At 36.7% G+C, this 21,502-nt stretch overlaps 1 protein-coding gene across 2 annotated transcripts in view; it reads right to left on the bottom strand.

The window, feature by feature from the left end:
• Positions 1-3,630: 3,630 nt before the first annotated feature.
• msraa (methionine sulfoxide reductase Aa) overlaps positions 3,631-21,502 on the bottom strand; it is a 76,946-nt gene continuing 59,074 nt past the window's right edge. For both annotated transcript variants that reach the window (XM_051875459.1, XM_051875460.1), the window contains exon 6: positions 3,631-3,923. In XM_051875459.1, coding sequence (XP_051731419.1) covers positions 3,753-3,923 — 171 coding nt within the window. In that variant the 3' untranslated portion in view covers positions 3,631-3,752. The remainder of the gene's footprint in view (positions 3,924-21,502) is intronic.

Genomic DNA, 21,502 nt, shown 5'->3' with positions numbered 1-21,502 from the left:
CAAATGTGTTTGACAAACACACTATCACAACAGCCAGTGAAAACAAACATATTATAAGAGTTAAGACCCCAACTAATGGAAACACCAATCACCATTATGGTGACTTCAAATGAAACAAACATGAGAGTTAAACTTTTGTAGATGAACGACAGAAATAAAGTCAATCTGGTTAGTAATATGTGAAGCTGTAATGCTGTTTGTGGAGTTGTTTAATACTCCTCTGCTGAGATCTGGAGATATTTAAAGTCTTCTTTCATCTTCAGTTGGTTTCATCTAAGGCTATGGCTGAAGTCAGTTGTAGTTCTTGTGTTTCTGTTGGTCTCTTTTTTTCTGGTTCTTTTCTTTCCTTCAGTAATTCTGCTTCTTAACAGTCTTGTTAATGCTAAGATGATTCTATAAATAATATAAAGATTTTGTGGCTCCAGAGCTCTAACATTGGATAGTTTGGACAAAAAGAATAGTTATTTCTGAATTAAATGCAACTCTTGAGTTCTTATAACGAACAATTAGAGGTACAGTCTTTGTTAGCTGTGTCTTGAATGGATGGTTCGTGCAGTTTTAAACAGCGGAGTATGAACAGAGCCCATAGTTTTTTATTAAATAAATAAACATTTCTGCAGAGTTATCAGGCGTTATGCTTTTTTGGCTGAGGTTGCAGGGCAGGCTTGCCATCAAGTGGCTTAGATTATTACACCCTCCTGTTTGAGGAAATGTTTCAGACTTATGCTGCCTTTACGTGCTATCGGAAATCTGATCATTCCCACTTCTGAAGTGATCATTGCATTCAAATTTCGAAATGGTAGGGTGCTCATGTGCAATTTATACCTAGGAAACTGTTATTTACGATAATTCCGAGAGCACGTGAAGGTAGCATTAGCATCACTAACCATACATTTTAATAGTCTGCCCTCTAATGGAGTGGCATTGACGCTACATGAAAAACATTTAGTACATTAATTTTAGCAGGTTCTCATATCCTGACACTGTATGTCACGCGGATCAGAATAAGCAGGCATTTTAGGTGACAACATGACAATAATAATAACATAATTTATTTTAATAAGGTGTCCATTACCAATAACCAAATGTGCCTTTGATATTGAGATTTACCAAAGTACAACAAATAATGCTTTAAGAGAGAAAAGCATAACCCACAGTGTGTACTTAAGGATATCCATTGGTGATTATTTTAATGGTGAGACATTTATTGTTTTAGACGAGCTATAAACCTGGCCAATCATTTGACCCATTTAATTTATTAAAATTAAACACATGCAAATGCAATTCCACTATCCACCAGAAGATGGCAGTCTTACCATCTGTTACTGCTAACTACTCAAAGGTAAGAGAAAACAGACTGTTAAATGAATATTTTTAAACTAAATTTCTACAAAATTTCACAATTATTATTGCATAATTAAAAACTAGGCTGTAATAAAGGGGAGACAGATCTAATTTAAATATGATGTCCTTTGTATGTATTGCATTATGCTTGCCTTAAACTTTTAAAGTGAAAAAACTTAAGGGTGACCCCAGTCAGTAACTTGGCTAATCCAAGTAAACAGAGTGTGTGCGTTCCAGTCCCAGGTTCCAAGGCCAAAGTGAGTGCGTCACCAAGTGTCCTTGTTTCACAGCACTGCTGAAAGCAGCCTGTTAGAAGCTGTGCCAGGCCAGGTTCCTGAGCACCAGTGCCAGCCTTGCCCAGAGAGGCCTTCTCCGAGTGTGGCACAGGAATAGGTGCATGGAGCGGTCGCCACCTGCTCAGAGGATTAGCCAAAACCACACCAGAGACCCTCCGTAAACACAAAAAAATTGCTTTCCCCAAACATATTTTTTGATGTGAACACTGAAGGATTTGTGTGTTTGACTCACTTAGAAGAACATCACATTCACTCTACTTTTATTAACGCAATTTCCAACGAGTTTAGTTTTTTCCCCTCATTTTTACATCTAAACTGTATTATGAATTTCTATCTTGATTGAGCCTGTTACTGGTTGCATTCCAGTCAGATATCAAACTATTCCCACAACAGTTTTAGCCTACTTGGAAACATTGGGTGAACAATTTGACAAAGAGACTAAGAAAAAAATCCTAGAAAAATGTCCTGCCAGAAAATTACCAGTATCTTTGTTTTACTGACATTTCCTTCAACTCTAAAACACAATAGAGTGCTGCAGTAATGACGTATTTTTGTAGGCCAACCCAGAAGCATCACCCTCGACAAGAACTCAATAGGATTTTTCCATTGGCTTTTAGATTATTGCTTATTGAAAATAAGCTCTGTGACCAAAAAAAGTTTATATTTCTTACATGTTGTTCATTTTGTATATTTTCTTCACAAATGAAAATTATCAATAAACATTGATGAGTTTTGAAGCCTAAAATCGCCAGAACGAAGTAAAAAGCTAAACGAACGCTATAAACGAACCACACAACGGTCACATGACTTCATCCTTACCACCATTAAGCTTCCAGTAGCTTTTTCAAAAACGTTTACCTTAAAATCTGAGTTAGAATAGTTTTCAAGAGTGTGATTATAAGCACAATGAGGCTATAAAAGCGGACTGGTTACTATATGAGTTTTCCTGTTTGGTATAATGACTTTTAATGGCCCGACAACTTCTGTAGTCCCATTTAGTAAAAGTCATAAGGGGGTATTTACTGATTTATTTTATGTCGTAATATAAAATGTGAAAATATTTTGAGCTTGTATTCGCCATAGACTTTATTTCAGGCATTTAACAAAAAAAAAAAAAAAAAAACGCGTCAAAAATGCTAACCTATTTCGATTTTTTCAAAAATAGCTACATCATCTTCGCAGCACTCCATTTTAACTCCAATTTAAAGTCCCTGTAAAGTCAATTCTGAGAATTGTTTCTAAACACATTATAAATGTTACAAATGTATTGCTGAAACACATTACAAAGACTGTGAACTATGTAGTACTGAATTGTGAAGTTAGAGTGTTAAACAGTTTTGCACCAAATCTGTGTTCGGGATTTTTTTGGGCGGAGCTAAAATGGGGGCTCGATGACGCACAGGAGTGTTTTACTAAGTATGGGTAAAACACCTGAGGAAAATACAACACAGACAATTTCTTGATATTAACATACTTTTCTTAGTGTGATTTATTTATAAATCACTTCTCATTAGTAGAGCTACGTTGGTTTTCATGCACAATTGTTTGTGCCATCAACAAAGGGCCCCGGGTTTTTTCGCAGCGTTCCTTGTAAAACATACACAGATTCTGCTGTGTGAATGCAAGAGGCTGTGTTTGTTTGTGTGGGATTGCAGTCAAGTCTTTAATTGAGGAGATGAAATATGTGGTGACACTTTTAGAAAAGGACGAGAGCGCTTGTTTGTGCTGCTGGGATAGAAGGAAACACATAGGTAGCGGACAGATGGAGGGATGAATAGATATGTATGCGAATGGAATAGACAGATGGATCTAGAACAAGCACACAAACGTGAACACAATCCTGCCTGTCGTAAACAAGAATGTGTCTTCCTTATATTTGACTCTCAAGTATACCATATATGGACACTTAAAATGTATGCATGTCATTGCATTAGATAGAAAATGTCACTTGGTTTTGTTATCAAATGCACAGTCACATATACAAAAAGCATAAAGCAGTTGCATTTTATTTATATCCAACAATGACATATAGGCCTGGGTATTGCAGTGGTGATTGCTTCAGTTAAGGCATGTTAATATAAGTTTGTCCAATCACAGGACAGGAGAAGGGTGTTAATTTTTACTCTTCAGCCCTATTGGACAGGACACCCCGGTGCCGCCCAGCCCGCAGTAGCCATTGGGGTTCTTGCTGAGGTACTGCTGGTGATAGTCTTCTGCATAGTAGAACTCCTTGGTCATTGTTATTTCTGTGGTGATGGCTCCGAAACCCTCTTCAGTCAGCACCTGTCAACAGAAGGCCATTTATGATGAATACTGTATACAGTGACATTAAGCGTATGAGCGCATTTAACCTGCTGACATCTGTGTATTTTTGTTCCTTATTTTAAGTTTCTGAATTAGAAGAATGAAATGAAATGTACACAAACCAAGCATTTTTAAGTCCATTTATGTTAAAGGTTAAAATTAATTTTTCTTTGACCAAAAAACAGTTGTTATATAGTTTTTCCATGACCTTTGTTCACCTTCTCTAGCTGTTTTTGGCTGATTTTTAAGATTTTTTATATATATATAAAGATTATGTATTACACAGTTGGGGTCTGTAAGATTTTTTAAAAGAAATTAATACTTCTATTAAGCAAGGGACAGTAAAGACATTTAAAATGTTTACAAAAGATTTCTATTTCAAATAAATGCTGTTCTTTTGAACTTTCTATTCATCAAAGAATCCTAAAAAAATGATCATGGTTTCTACAAAAATACTAAACAGCGTATCAGAATCATTTCTGAAGGATCATGTGACACTGAAGACTGGAGTAATGATGCTGGAAATTCAGCTTTGACATCACAGGAATAAATTAAATTTTAATTCATTAAAATAAAACAGTTATTTTGATTTATAGTTTTACAGTATTTTTGATCAAATAAATGCAGCCTTGGTGAGCATAAGAGACTTCTTTCAAAAACATGAAAAAAATCGTACAGACCTCAAACTTCTGAATGGTAGTGACATATGATAAATAATATCTGTTAGGATTGGCTATATTCATCCCGGTGTTCTTTTCCAGGCCCTTGTAGACCCGCATTCATTTAGTGTGAGACACAGAAAAAGGGAGTAATGGGGATTTCTAAATTGATAGGGATGGGCAGATGTTCACTTCTCGTTCCAGATGTTCAAAATAGTCCGTTAGGAGGATTATGGGAAGGATGAGTACCCTGCACTCCTAATGCCTGAGGCCAAGCACACACTCCCAATGATCCCTGCAGCATCCACACATGACCGGTGCATGGTGTCTATATTGATTTAGTCTTTCTCTCTCAGTGAGAGTTTGATTGTTTGGGGTTGATGAGAGACAGCATTGGAGACTGTGGCTTTTGTGAAACTAAGAGATCACTGCACCTGATTACCTTTCCACAACCCACCTTTACTTGTGGACAGTTCAACCTGAGGACATCTGAAGATAATAAAACATGCTGAAATCTGATTGGATCAGCTAAATTACAAATTTTACATTAACAAAGTCTACATATTTACAATATGAAATAGAATTTTTACTGTGATTTTTATTAGTGATAAATGATATATATACACACAGTATAAATTGGGTTGGACCCCCTTGTGCCTTCAAAACTGCCTTAATTCTTCGTGGCATAGATTCAACAAGGTGCTGGAAACATTCCTCAGAGATTTTGGTCCATATTGACATGATAGCATCACACAGTTGCTGCAGATTTGTCGGCTGCACATCCATGATGCGAATCTCTCGTTCCACCACATCCCAAATGTGCTCTATTGATTGAGATCTGGTGACTGTAAAGGCCATTTGAGTATAGTGAACTCATTGCCATGTTCAAGAAACCAGTTTGAGATTATTTAAGCTTTGAGACATGGCGCATTATCCTGCTGGAAGCAGCCATCAGAAGATGGGAACACTTTGGTCACAAAGGGATGGACATGATCAGCAACAATACTCAGGTAGGCTGTGATGTTTAAACGATGCTCAGTTGGTACTAAGAGGCCTAAAGTGTGCCAAGAAAATATCCCTCACACCATTACACCACCACCAACCTGAACCGTTGACACACGGTAGGATGGATCCATGCTTTTATGTTGTTCACACCAAATTCTGACACATCAGACCAGGCGTTTTTCCAGTGTTCTATTGTCCAATTTTGGTGAGCCTGTGTGAATTTTAGCCTCAGTTTTCTGTTCTTAGTGGCACCGGTGTGTTCTTCTGCTGCTGTAGTCCATCTGTTTCAAGGTTCGACATGTTGTGCCTTCAGAGATGCTCTTCTGCCGACCTCAGCTGTAACATAATTAATAATTATAATAATTCCTTACATTTATATAGCGCTTTTCTGGGTACTCAAAGTGCTTTACATATGGAAGGGGGAATCTCCTCAACCACCACCAATGTGCAGCATCCACCTGGATGATGTGACGGCAGCCATATTGCGCCAGAACGCCCACCACACACCAGCTTATTGGTGGAGAGTGATGAAGCCAATCAGTGTATGGGGATGATTAGGAGGCCATGATGGACAGAGGCCAATGGGCAAATTTGGCCAGGATGTCGGAGTAAGACCCCTAATCTTTTCGAAGGACATCCTGGGATTTTTAACGACCACAGAGAGTCAGGACCTCGGTTTAACGTCTCATCCGAAGGACGCTGCTTTTTGACAGTATAGTGTCCCCATCACTATACTGGGGTGTTAGGACCCACACAGACCACAGGGTGAGCACCCCCTGCTGGCCTCACTAACACCTCTTCCAGCAGCAACCTAGTTTTTTTTCCCCAGGAGGTCTTCCATCCAGGTACTAACCAGCCTGTCATGGCACCAACAACCATGCCACGTTCAAAGTCACTTAAATCACCTTTCTTCCCCATTCTGATGCTCAGTTTGAACTTCAGTAGATCATCTTGACCGTATCTACATGCCTAAATGCATTGAGTTGCTGCCATAAGTCCGTTAATGAGCAGTTGAACGTGTACCTAATAAAGTGGCCGTTAAGTATATATTATATATATATATATATACACACACACACAATTTGAAAAGTTTGATTTACAGTACATATCTATTTTTATATTATTAGTATTAAATAGTAATATATTTATAAATATTAAATCAATATTAATATATGAATATAATTATTAATAAATTATATACACACACACATATACATATGTGACCATGGACCACAAAACCAGCCATAAGGGTCAATTTTTTTAAATTGAGATTTATACATCATCTGAAAGCTTTCTATTGATGTATGGTTTGTTAGGACAGGACAATATTTAGCCGAGATACAACTATTGGAAAATATGGAATCAGAGGGTGCAAAAAAAGAAAAATATTGAGAAAATCGCCTTTAAAGTTGTGCAAATGAAGTCCTTAGCAATGCATATCCACTCACAAAAATACATTTTTGTAGGAAATTTACAAAATATCTTCATGGAACATAATCTTTACTTAATATCCTAATGATTTTTGGCATAAAAGAAAAATAAATAATTTTGACCCATACAACGTATTGTTGGCTATTGCTACAAATATACATGTGTATATGACTGTAACACAGTTGGCTTATTGCTTGAGTCCACTGCCTTTCTCACCTTTGTTAGTTTGTTCCAAATAGAAAAAGTATGTGCGCACGACAATTTTTCTCAATTTTTGACACTGTGACACCTGATGCACTTTAGTGCAGAATTACACACTGAAAAAGCTCCATTCACATAGTTTTAAAACAAGTAAAAGGTTTTGAAAAATGAGTTTTGCTTGCTATAGCGCTTAGCAACTTTTTCTGTCACCAACCTTTCCCATTCTCTAACCTCTTTCTCTCCATCTCTGCGTCTCAGTGCCTGTGTGAGAGGGAGGGTTGATTCTGTGAAGGAACCTGCCAACTACCACATTTTGCTGACCATCTGGCAAGAAGCAGTTATGCACCTGTTAGGAGCAGCTGCAGGAGACAGGAGCTAGGTACAGCCATATCATCTCTCTCTCTGTCTCTCTGTCTTTTTATAAAGTCCTAGCAAAACCTGTACATCCACCCATCCATCAGGTGCCCTAAGGGGCCACAGGGAGCTCTGCCAGTGAAGACAAATTAATACAGGTTCAACTGGAAGGCATGTGGGCAAAATGTGCTTGCTTTCACCAGATGAAACATTTCATCCTGTGCAGAAAATTGAGGTTGCCACAATGTCATGGAATTTGAAGAAAACACTTAAAATTTTTAAAATTGAGACCTGTTGACAAGACCAGCATGCATTTTCATGCTGGCCCAGGCTGATTTATTCTAGTCAGAAAAAATGATTTGGTGAATTGAGTTTATCTGTTGGCATGACTTTCTGGTGAAGCTTATAGTTAACTTAGTTAAGAAGCTTAGCACTCCACCAGCATTAAAAACACTAGCCACAGTGGTCTTTTCTGAAGTATGGACACTTCTGAATATAACACATGTGATGATTCTTTTCTAAAAAGAAACTAATTGCTAATTTTGAAAAAAAAAAATAAATAAAAATTGCGACAATAATTTAAAATCTAATTAAAGCTGCAGTCTGTAATGAGCTAAGCGATCATAGATTTAATCACCATTGGTAGCATGATTTATTGTAATGCTTTTTTTCCTCAGTTGGTCAGCACAAAATTGATGACAAATTCTTATTTTGGTCATACTTCCAAGACGTAGAATCTGTGATTCCAAAGTACAGTATCCACACCGATGTGGTGACTGACAGCAGACATTAGATCCACGCTGAGGAGTTGTGCCGATGCACAACCCATGTAAAGATGATAATTCCGCAAATAACTGCAATTGCAGGTTTCAAACAGAGATGGCGACAAAGAGGCAAAACTTACAGACTGCAGCTTTAAGAAAACTTTGTTTGCATCAATGCAGTTTCTTCCTGCATGTAACAACAAACACAGTGCACACCATGATGTCCAATTCATGAACAAATTACTCTTATAAACCAATTTTTTTAATGCGTCAGTCAAAAAGAATCATAAGCCCTTATTGAACCGTGTCATTTTTAGGTTGTTTTATTACTGAACCGGGAGCTGTAACTTGTAATTACAAATACATATTCATTTGGTAACACTTTATTTTACAGTGTCATTGATTCATATGTTACTTGTAGTTACTATAGTAATAACTATAAATTAAGCATAATTACATGCAACTAACCCTAAACCAAACCCTAATCCTAACCCCATAGTGAGTACATGTAGTTACTCAGTACATAAATGTATAATTAAAGTACTGAGGACACCTTAAAATAAAGTGTCACCTTATTTTTTTTTTTGTTTAAATGTTAATCCCTACAAATACTAACACATTTCTTTACAGAAGTTGTACACATATTGGTGTTATTTAATATATTATAAACTAAAAATAAACAGTAGTATAAATTAACCTCAATCAAGATTAATAAATGCTGTAAAAAATTATTGCTTATAGTTTTGATGCATTATATGTTATAATACACAATCATTCAAAACATCGGTTACACTTTATTTCGATGGTCCACTTTAGACATTCTACTAACTATAAGTAACTTTGCAACTACATGTCAACCTACTCTCATTAGAGTATTAGTTGACTGTTAGGTTAAGGTTAGTAGAATAAGTTGACATGTAGTTGTAAAGTTACTTCTAGTCAGTAGAATGTCTGTTGGGAGCACCAAAATAAAGTGTCAGCAGATATTAAGCAGACAGTCTACTACTCTAATGAGAGTTAGTTGACATGTAGTTGCAAAGAATGTCTAAAACGGACCATTGAAATAAAGTGTTACCAAAACATCCTTCCTTACATAGAACCTATAAAGGGTTCTTTAAAATTGAGTCAAAATCCCTAGGGTTCTATATAGAACCCCACTGAACCTTTTTTATTCTTTAAAAATCATATTGCATATATAAAATTCCCTTTTGCATATGTCTAGCCGCTGCTAGTGAAATGATTCTTTCCGGTTTGCTGTCTCCTCCTTTTTTTGAGTCAGTAAACCAATCTGACAAGGCCTAGCAATGCCTTCAGACTGGCTAAATAACTCAGCACGAGTACTCCAGGTCTGTACCATCAACCGCCGCTCTCAGCAGGGAAGTGCCAACAGGCAGCTGGCCAAGCTGGCATGGGCAGAAAGCACCGAATCCCGATGCCCTGCGCAGGGTCAGGCTCCACCCATCAACATACCAGTTACCAGCTCCCACTCCAACACATGTGCAGCTATTAGCAGGAACAGTCACCAAGGAGACAGCGTAGCACAGTTCTGTGCTATCAGGGAGAAGGGGGATATGACCAATTTACTGTTAATGGCATATCAAGTTGTCAATTTCCATTTCTACCTTTTGGATCACAGATATGGACAGCTGAACCAAGAACATTCCTGAAAACAGACCAGAGCTCTGAGCCAAGAGACTGTAATTATGAAGAACGTCAGGTTCATTTAGGAAACAGGAAGTATTATTACACTCGCTCTGGAATACTTGATTCTGATTGGTCTATCAGGGTATTGAGCAGTCTAACATTTTGTATGATGACCGCTGTATTGTATACCATATTTGATCGTTGTCCATGGCAATGTGCCAGTGTTACTTTCATGTCTCATGTATCACTTCAGGTTCTATTTTCATCTAATTGGCGACATCTTGTGATAGTAAAAATGGAGCCACAGGTTAAAGCAATAAAGCAAAAATATCACTCCTGAAATATCATACCTCTTACCATTACCATAATGATGCTGTCAATTTTGCCATACCAATTCAAGCCCGATTCAGACCCTGAGAACGTTTATGAACAAGATTGTTTATGAACGCAATATGCATATTCTGTGGGCAGGGATTATTTAAATGAGTGACTTGAGAAGTGTTTTCTGTTAAAGAGAATATCTCCCTTTGACTTTGAGCTTTGTAACCTTGCAGATTATTTTTAATGCTCAAACAGCAACATTACACACCATCTAAAGTTGAAAAAGTGAAAATGCATAATAGGACCCCTTTAAAATAGATGACATGTTATTTTGTAGCTACACTACTCTTGAAAAGTTTTAGGGCAGTAAGATTTAAAAAAAAAAAAAAAAAAATCAATATTTCAACAAGGACGCATTAAATTATTCAGCAAGGGTGCATTAAATTGAGCAAATGTGACAGCAAATACAAAAGTTACAAAAATTCTATTTCAAATAAAAGCTGTTCTCCTGAACTTTCTATTTATCAAAGAATCCTGAAAAAACATGTATTACAGTTTCCACAAAAATATTAAGCAGCGCAACTGTTTTCAACACTAATAAGAAACGTTTCTTGAGCACCAAATCAGCACATTAAAATGATTTCTGAAGGGTCGCTAGAAACTTTCACACACTATATTACAGATAGGAAGCGAACGGGGATGCAGCTACTGTAAGATCTCAGGTTTATTTGTGCTATTGTTTACCTCTCTCTGTCGTCTGTGGAGATTTTACTGAGCTTTATGTAGCTTTGATGTGGAGAACAACATTCAAATTAGCTCGCGGAACGCAATTATTTAATTCCTTGAAGAGGATTCATGTTTATAGCAGCTGAGCACAAGGAATGTAAATAATGTCCGGTTCTTTGATTTTAAAACTGCTGGGAGGGCCAATGAATAAATAGCAAAGAGATGTTGCCCGGTTTATTCTCTTTATCCTTTTGTTTCAGCCTGACTCTAGCCTACAATTGAACTCCAATCCTTAGTCTCAGGGTCTCTGCTCTGTCGTTATTGTTCACCTCATTCTTTTGTCCTTGAGCTCTAAATGGCCTTGATGTCAAGACAGCCATTCAAAACCAGCAAATCATTTCATTCTCTGAGGAAGAGTCATTTGAATCAAACATGGAACAAATCACAGGTAGAAAACATTGAATGCTTTGACATAAAATTGGTGGGAATCATATAGTGAGGTGAACAAAGTCCTTCAACCAAGTCAATTTAGTTTAATTCCTGTCTTTGTGTATTAACACAGAACAAATCGCTCTCCTATTATATTTAATGAAGCTGAATAGATTAGTGTTATTTTAGTATCATTGAGATACTTTTTATAGATTTTATTTATATTGTTTTATTTTTTGTTGTATGTTTTTGGCATTTTTATTAGTTATTTTATTGTACATATATATATAAATTCAGACACTATATATAATATATATATTTTTTTTTTTACTAGTGTGTGCAGGACACAATAGTTCATTTATGTAAGTGAGGATACTAATAACGTAAAGTGTGACATATTATACCTAAAAAGTCTTCATACAGTGAACAACGGGTAAAATTTATAAAAATTTGGGACCAAAAATTATTCAGACACTTTGACCTGATCATGCTTTGCTTAAGTGTTATCGGACATAATTAAGATTATTTTTTTCTGACACAGTTTAACTCTGAGATCTTGTCATATTTTATTACCATTTCTTTTTTAATCTATAGTGAATAAACTGTAATAATAAATGAAATTCAAGGTGTCTGAATAAATTTTGGTTTGGCTGTGTGTGTGTGTGTGTGTGTGTGTGTGTGTGTGTGTGTGTGTGTGTGTGTGTGTGTGTGTGTGTGTGTGTGCGCGCGCGCGTATTTTTTTTAATTAATTGTTATTTCAGTTTTAGTTATTTTAGTACATCAAGTTAAACTAAATGAAAAAAAGAAATGTTACTAACTGAAATAAAATAAGTTTAAGTTTTTGTATATTTTATTTTATTTTATTTCAAGTAACAATTTTTTTTATGGTTTTGGCTTTTATATATAACTGTGCCAACTACTTTATTTTCCCCATTCTACTGAAAAAAATAAGTATTATTTATATTACATTTTGCAAATAAATAAATAGTATGTACACATTTTGCCATTTCATGAAAAGAAAAATACTGTATGTATATTATATATATATATATATATATATATATATATATATACACTGTATATACTATATATATATATATATATCTTTATTTCTTATCAAATGTACATGAAATCTTACAAACACTATCATTATAAGTATACGAATGATTTTTTTTTTTTTTTTTTACCATTGATTTCCGCTGAAAATAAAGCTCACCACTGTGCAAATCAAGCATTGATCTCACAGTCTTTTTTTAGTGAATATTCGCAGATGACGTGCAGCTTTGACTTTTCCAGTGTAGAGAGGCTGAAAACAGTTAGAATGCGTCATCAGTCACGTCCAGTGTGGACACAGCATACGTTGTTGTTTTTTTTAGCAGGGCCTGTCTGTAAGATAGATCTACTTCAATCAGCAGACACAAAGAGAGAAAGCGCACTGGCTGGATGAGCGTTTCTCTCTGCGTGTCAGTTCTATCTTTTATTCATTTGTCCACTTATTCAATCAGATCTTCATTATGCCACATGCCTCCCGTGGTCAGGGGTCACTTTGACTCCAGGGACCATGCGGTTCACCCCACCCATGAGCGATGCTCAAGTCATGCGGCTTCAGAAAGGGGGTCGTCAGCCTACAGGGACCCAGAGTCCTCCAGAACAAAGAGGCTAGACAAACACGATCTGCAGACAAACGAACAGGGCCAGATTCGAATGACCTCATGCACAGCCTGTTTAGTTCAAAGACAAAGACCTTTAGATTCACTTTGAGGGACACTGTGATGGATGATGTCAACGCTGACCACATGCGACACGTCAGTTCGTTTAACTGGAAAGACAATCTAAGATAAAATGCAAACTGTAATGACCATTATTTTAGTTCTGCATTAACTCAAATGATGTTTTATCTTTTATATGAATCTCAGAATGCAAATGGGATTCATAAAAGAATAACAAATAAATCAATCAATATATAATAATATAACAAAAAATAATGCTATTATCATTAGGACTTCAAACAAAAGCATTTGAGACATAAGGCCTTGCACTTTGGATGATAAAATATCTCTGAATCCCACTAAATTTCAGGAGTGAAATGATTACAGAGTCATCTCTGAAACATGCGGTGGAGTAGGTGGTGTAGTGCTGAGCTGTTTGGTGACATGTTCCCGTGTTTTGTTTGCACGCTGATAAATGCATAAAATTCAGACTAATTAATTTGCGTGTCAGACAGAGCATTCATTAGGTATGCAAATACCTGCATGTCCTGGTTAAGCAAAAAAAAAAAAAAAAAAAAAAAAAGGAAAAAAAATGTGAGAGTCAGAGATAAGGAGCCTAATTTTTTGGCAAAGCAATTTCAGACCGCAAAAGGGTAACTATAAAATTAGAGGGCAGGAAAAAGCTACAGTAGGTGTCGAATTAGCAAGAGGAATATTAGAGGCAAAGATTAAACACCTTTAAAGGTGACATACTCAAAAAATTATATATATTTCATAAAACAGTTAGTTCCTGTCCTTAATTCTGATTGGTCAATAGCTGTGTTTTATTCACGATAAAACAGCTATGACCACTTCACCCAACGGTTCTGTGTATCACTACACCCTTAGCAACCACTCTTAGCAACGTAAACGTTTGTTCTCAATTGATATTGTTAATTGAAGCTTACTGTATTATGTAGAAAAGTATTGTGAGAAAGAGATCGAGTGAGCGAGTTTATTACCTGCATTCAGATTTAGCATTTTCCTTCAGGTCAGTCCTATGTTCATAATAAAAAAATTGTTTCATCAAAAAAAGATGTATCATCTTGTCCTTTTAACATTTAAGGGGTTTTCCCGTGACTGACAGCGCTAGTCAAAGCATTTGTCAGTTGCGTTTTGTTCCGTGTTCACAACAATTCAATGTCTTTTCAATGTAAAAGTCTTCGCTACTGACTGACACACTCATAAAGGCAGTCTTTGCCGCCATCTAATGGCGTAATAATGTAACTTCTGTTGCTGTTCACAGTCAAGGACTATTTTTTCCGGCGGAAGGAAGGCTTTTAATGATTTTACTTTCATTAAAGTTGCATAACTTGCATTGATTTATATTTTTCTGCTTTAAAATGTGTATTGTGTGTTAACCGTTTTATAAAAGCAATAAGGTACTCGAGGCTATGCTGTATTGTGAATAAGTCACAGCTGAAGGGGTTGCAGGCACTCTGCTTCACGTCGTGCCTAACAACGCCATTCAGCCGTGACTTATTCACGATACAGCACAGGCTTATTGCTTACATATATGTTTGGAACAACACAAGCATGTGTAAATGATGACAGCATTTTCAACTAATCCTTGAATACCTCTTCAGTTAATTCATTGATTCAACCCAACCAAATGCTCAAATAAGATCTCTTGGTTTAAGCCTATTTTTGCACATAAAGGGATTCAAAGAACTAACTGGGACAAGAACTCTAATGGTAAAAGGAAAGACAGGTTTTTGTGCAGAGGAGGACATTCATGTCCAGGACTGAAGGCACTTGTCTACGGCATCGGCACACATTTTTCCTTTAGTGTTAAAGGTATAGTTCAGCTAAGAATGAAAATTCTAACATCATTTACTCACCCTCATGTCATTTTAAACCTGTATGACTTTTTCTTCTGTAGAACACAAAAGAAGATATTTGAAGAACGTTTCTGTACTGTTTTTGTCCAGTCAAGGTCCAAAACAACAATGTATGGACGAAAAACCCCAAGACATCCATCAAAACATCTTCTTTCATGTTCCACAGAAGAAATAAAGTAATTCTGGTTTGGAACGACATGAGGGTGAGGCAAAATATGCCAAATAAACCACAATTAAAATGTATTTTTAAATATAAAATAAGCAGTGTTATAAAGAATATGCAACTAATTGTCCAGCACGGATTCAAGGTGGAAGTATTTGTTCTAAGGGTAAAATTGGTTCCGGTGTGTGCATGTGTTTTTGTGTGATTGTATTGGTTTGCCCTTGAGATCATGGTCTGTGTCTTTGAGAACGCATCCGCTGGCACAGAGAACGGCATGGCTGGTGAGGAAGGTGGCACCGTTCGTTTCCTGGCAGCTCTGTGCTTCTGTCCATAATGATGTTTAGGGCTATGTGCTCGCCGGTGCCAAAAATCTGTTCTATACCATTTGTTGAGGTCTCTTGAGGATATCATCATGAAGGAAAATGAAACCTGGATTGTCTGCAGCCGCTAGAAGTACGACGAGGGGAGGAAATGGGATGGGATCAGTGGTCAGATGGTAAACAGGGAAGGCGAACCAATAAAGACAGCCAGCCTTCTGATCTGGAAACAGTAGTTCTGTCATGCTCGACTGTAGGCATAAATCTGCTCTGATGCTTTGGGTTTGTGGGGGTTTAATTATGCTTCAGATGACACAGACGTAAATAATCATACAGTTTCTCTGGACGTGTTAGAATCTTTATGAGATGCAATGTGTTAAACTATGAAGTGTGAAATACACCAAGAGAAGAGAAGAGAAGAAACAAGATTAGAGGAGAAGAGATGATACGTGATGTGAAGTGAAGACATCAGATAACAATGGCTGGAAGAGCTGAGAAAAACGAGAAAAGACGAGGCCATTCCAGAATAAAATAAAAGAGATTCAACGACACAAGATGAGACTTGCCGAGAAGGCAACAAATGACAATGGTTAGAGATGAGACAAGACGAGACGAGACAAGACGAGACGTCACGTGATGTGAAGACATTAGATAACAATGGCTAGAAGAGCTGGGAGAAACGAGAAAAGACGAGGTGATTCCAGAATAAAATAAAAGAGATTCAACGACACAAGATGAGACTCGCCGAAAAGGCAACAAATGAGAATGGTTAGAGACGAGACAAGACGAGACGAGACAAGATAAGACGTCACATTATGTGAAGACATCAGATAACAATGGCTAGAAGAGCTGAGAAAAGACAAGGCCATTCCAAAATAAAATAAGAGATATTCAATAACACAAGATGAGACTCGCCGAGAAGGCAACAGACTGCAATGGTTAGAGACGAGACAAGATGAGACGTCACGTGATGTGAAGACATCAGATAACAATGGCTAGAAGAGCTGAGAAAAACAAGAGAAAAGACTAGGCGATTCCAGAATAAAATAAAAGACATTCAATGACCCAAGATGAGACTCGCCGAGAAGGCCACAAATGACAATGGTTAGAGATGAGACAAGATGAGATGGGACGTCATGTGACGTGAAGACATCAGATAACAATGGCTGGAAGAACTGAGAAAAACAAGAGAAAAGACAAGACTATTCCAGAATAAAATAAAAGCGATTCAATGACAAGATGAGACTCGCCAAGAAGGCAACGAATGACAATGGTTAGAGACGAGACAAGACGAGATGAAACAAGATGAGAACAAATAAAATAAAACAAAGAAATGAGATGAGATGAGACAAGACCAGAATAGACGAGAAGAGAAAATGACAATGGTCAGCCGCGAGGAGCAGGAGCGAGGGCCGGGTTGAGGAGCAGAGAGCGGCACACTGAGGAAGGCAGGACACAGGAAGCAAGAGCAGCAAAGAAAGTTCAGTTTGTTACTAAAGCAATTTGAAGACAGATTTGGCCGGCAGATGGTTGGCAGCGCTGTGTTTGTTAAACCAACTGGTCGGGTACATTAGGATGTCGGGGAGCAGCATGCATTGAGTCTCCATTTAGAACAGCCGCACATGGGGGAGGGGAAGAGGGGGTGCCGGCCTGGCAAGCTGGTCAGGAAATAACGGGAGCGGTCGCAGAGCGGCCGGGGGAAAAGCTAATTAGCCCACGCATGGCCCGCAGTCTCACACACACAGACACGCACTGTATAATGAGACTCAGGTATGCTTGACACCTCTCACAGATGGAAAGACCTAGAAAATACTTGTCCAATCATCTCGGCCCCCTTCCACATGCGATTTATTCCTATCAATCTACTGCAGTCTGATCTGGCCCGTCTATGTGTTTCTTTTGCTTTCCCTGTCTGTCTGTTCATGTATTCGTCAAAAACATTGGCATGGGCCCCTTGATGGCAAAATATAGTGATATCGGCAAACCCGGGTTATTATTGTTAACGAAAACAAAAACTATTTATTAAATGAAATAAAGCGGAAATAAAATAAAATATAAATATTAGATATTAAACTTTAAACAAAATTCAAACTACTGTAAGATGAAGCACTAAAATTACTAACTGGGAAATAAAAATAAACTAAAACTGAGATAAAAAATTAAATATAAATAGTAATATTAAAAATTAAATTAAAATATAAAAATAAAAACTAATTCAAAATATATAAAATAAAATACTATAACAGAACATATATAATACTAAAATATCAAACTAGCGAACTATGTGAAATTCTAAAGCACAGCTGTATGTCTACAATATATGTTTCAAATAAACAATAAAAATGCTACCTACCATAAAGAAAACCATTTTCCATTTTCAAAAAGAGCTTTACCATTTTTTTAAAGGATTATTTGACCCAAATATAAAAATGCTGTCATCATTTAACAAGAAATGTGGTGCATTATAAATGTATAATTTAACATTTATCAGTCTGATTTGTGAATGAATCATTCAGACTGGTTTCAGTGATTCATTTTTAAAAAAATCTGACTCAAAAGAACAATTTATGAATTTTCAGAAAGTGAATAACTTAAATTTCAGTCTGTTCATGCAAAATTATCATATGAGGTCATATGGATCACTTTTATGATAGCTTTATGGTGCTTTTTTGGAGCTCAATCTTCTTTTTTTTTTTTTTACATTATATTCAAAAATCCACCTTTTGTGTTCCCTGGAAGAAATAAAGTCACACAAGTTTGGAATGACATGAGAATGAGTAAATAATGGCAGAATTTTTATTTTTTGGGTGACCTGTTCCTTTAAAAATCAATTAGCCATCCTTGGAAGGCCACACAATAAAGGAAGAAAAGCGCCACAAACACCCAGTTCCGATACACCTCCTCCCTCATAATTACAGCCCACATTATCCATGGGAGACTGGTGGTGAAGGTGCGACTGGACTTTTACTGCGCTAGCGTGTAATAGAGTGAGGCTGCAGTCGCTAATTAAGGCCATTGTGATTTCTTGCAGACATTGATGGGGAGGTGTAATTGGTGGAGTGCAGTCAATCTCCTGGATTTTGCTCAGGGCGCACTGAGACTAGGTAAACCACACATGTGGAGACCTCGGAGGGGAAAAACCTGTCTTTTGTTAGCCCTTAATTGAGATGCTAATAGATGGGAACATGCCACACCAAGTTCTTGAGACGTGAGGACAGAGAGAAGGAGAGAAAGTGAGAGAGAGTAAATGAGCACAAAGGCAGGGGGGGGTGGATGGATGGAGCTCTACCCCCTGTGGATAGGACACAGTGCCCCCTTGTGGTTACTTCTACCAGCATTGTAGCTAGCATTATGATGCTACCATCTCTGCCAATTAACAGCCCACAAACGAAACAGAAAGGGTAAGACCTGAATATTGAATATCGAAAAATCTCGCTGTGATCGATAAGAGCAAATCTCCTTCATTTAAACCCTGAGTGATCTTCACTCTCTGCAGTAATATGGTCTGCTCTTGGAGCAAAGCACTGTTAGCTTATGACATTCATGTTTTGCTTGAGAATCAGCCGAAAGCAAAAAATAACACTGATGTCTACGTGCATGTGTAAGAAATGTGACTGTAATACAAGGCTCCACTGCAGCCAGATTTGTAGATCTGTAAAGCTAAGTAGGGGAAAAAAAACCTCTTGCTCTCATTTTGGCACTGGTCTATTATTAATATTCTTCACTTTGAACTTTTTATCCCTATGGTGAAACTCAATGAACTTGCATGCGTGAAGGGTCTGTGGCTAATTGCATTTTGTGTAATTATGGGATGGATGGAACTGATGGTTGCTTAGCAACTAGTGGGTTAAATTCACAATATTTAAAAACGTCAGCCGCACTACACTGTTTGAGCTAAAGACTTTAAATATTACACAAGAGTCACTCTTCTCATGGGGAACAAATCTGCCCCAAGGACACATACATTTCTGCATGAAATTTTCTGTCAGTACTGTATATTTTAAAGTCGTCTTCTTATGAATCACTCGTCATCTTTGGACATGGTTTTTGGACCATGAGAAATGAATATGTAAAACCATTAATGCAACTCCATAGACTTAAAGAAAACTCAAGATTTTCAGTGTTCTTAACATCATATCAATATTAGATGAAAGTCACCCACACAATACTCAGCCTCTATCAGGTATTAAAAAAAAAGTGATTTTTTTATTATTATTCTGAACCTGATGTCAATAAGTCCATTTAATATAGCCTACTTCTTTACACTTGCATGCTTCTGCTAATTGCTACTTGCAGCTGTATTTGATTGATTGTTTTTGGTGGAATCCAAAATGGCTGACAAGTTCAAGACTAAAAATACCAACTTAACATGTAAATGTGTACACTGTGCCAAGTCTCTATCTGCACACTGTGACGTTCTTACTTAAAGGGTTAGTTCACCCAAAAATGAAAATAATGTAATTTATTACTCACCCTCATGCCGTTTCACACCCGTAAGACCTTCGTTAATCTTCGGAATGCAAATTAAGATATTTTTGTTGAAATCTGATGGCTCAGTGAGGCCTGCATAGCCAGCAATGACATTTCCTCTCTCAAGATCCATTAATGTACTAAAAACATATTTAAATCAGTTCATGGGAGTACAGTGGTTCAATATTAATATTATAAAGCGACGAGAATATTTTTGGTGCACCAAAAAAACAAAATAAGGACTTATATAGTGATGGCCGATTTCAAAACACTGCTTCCTGAAGCTTCGGAGCGTTACGAATCAGTGATGGAAAACATTCAATAAAGAACAACAATTTTTCTCCTCAGGCAACATGCTAGAACCTTAAGAAGCTAATAACAAGTGGGTCACTCTTTTAAACGGCTGCCTTTTCCAGTTAAATAAGGAGATTTTTTTTACATTTTTTGCAAGATTGTAAGCATTCTCTCAGACAGTGTTAGTGATTTGTATTTATGCAAAATTAACACATTTTAAGATATATTGGGATGTATAATTATTATCATAAATGTTTAATTATGCCTTCAGAAAGGTAACAGGGTTAATATTTTTAGTTTAATTTGACATTTTAAGCCATGTGCAACTACAACATGCTTCTTAGAAATGAAATAAATACTGATATTTACATAAATATCCACTTTTTACAAATAAAATGTAAGATTAGATAGGACAGACAGATAGAAAGATAAATAGATAGATAGATAGATAGATAGATAGATAGATAGATAGATAGATAGATAGATAGATAGATAGATAGATTGATAGATTTCCTGCCAGTACGGAGTCTCGAACCTGAGGCCTTTGGGTTACAAGTCCAACTCTCTAACCATTAGGCGATAGATTTGTTTGAACTTAAAAACATGTATCACAGTTTCCACAAAAATATTAAGCAGCACAACTGTTTTTAACAATAATAATAATAAATGTTGCTTGAGCAGCAAATCAGCATATTAGAATGATTTCTGGAGGATCATGTGACACTGAAGACTGGAGTAATGATGCTGAAAATTCAGTTTTATCGTCACAAGAATAAATAACTTTTTAAAATGTATTGAAATAATAAAAAAAAAAAGTTATTTTAAATTGTAATAATATTTCACAATATTGCTGTATTTTTTATCAAATAAATGCAGCCTTGGTGAGCATAAGAGACTTCTTTCAAAAACAATAAAAAAATAAAATAAAAAAATAAAAAAAATCGCACAGACCCAAACTTTTAAATGGTAGTATATTAACACAGTAAAAGCTGACGTTAGCTATTCCTAATGTTATACTGAGTGAAAACCAGCACTGTTGCCCCACAACAGATACAGTAGCCCTCCAAATTCCCAACATCCCCCACACTAACACCAGGCGCTATAATCCTAAAAAAGCACCCACAGTTTTCAATCCACCCTTGCAGACAAGATTTATGGTGACATGAAATCTTCCCTTACGCAACACAGACG

The sequence above is a fragment of the Ctenopharyngodon idella genome, chromosome 20 (genome assembly GCF_019924925.1).
Source record: "Ctenopharyngodon idella isolate HZGC_01 chromosome 20, HZGC01, whole genome shotgun sequence".
Taxonomy (NCBI): domain Eukaryota; kingdom Metazoa; phylum Chordata; class Actinopteri; order Cypriniformes; family Xenocyprididae; genus Ctenopharyngodon; species Ctenopharyngodon idella.
Note: the sequence above shows the minus strand (reverse complement) of the source record. Positions and strands in the feature narration are given on the sequence as shown.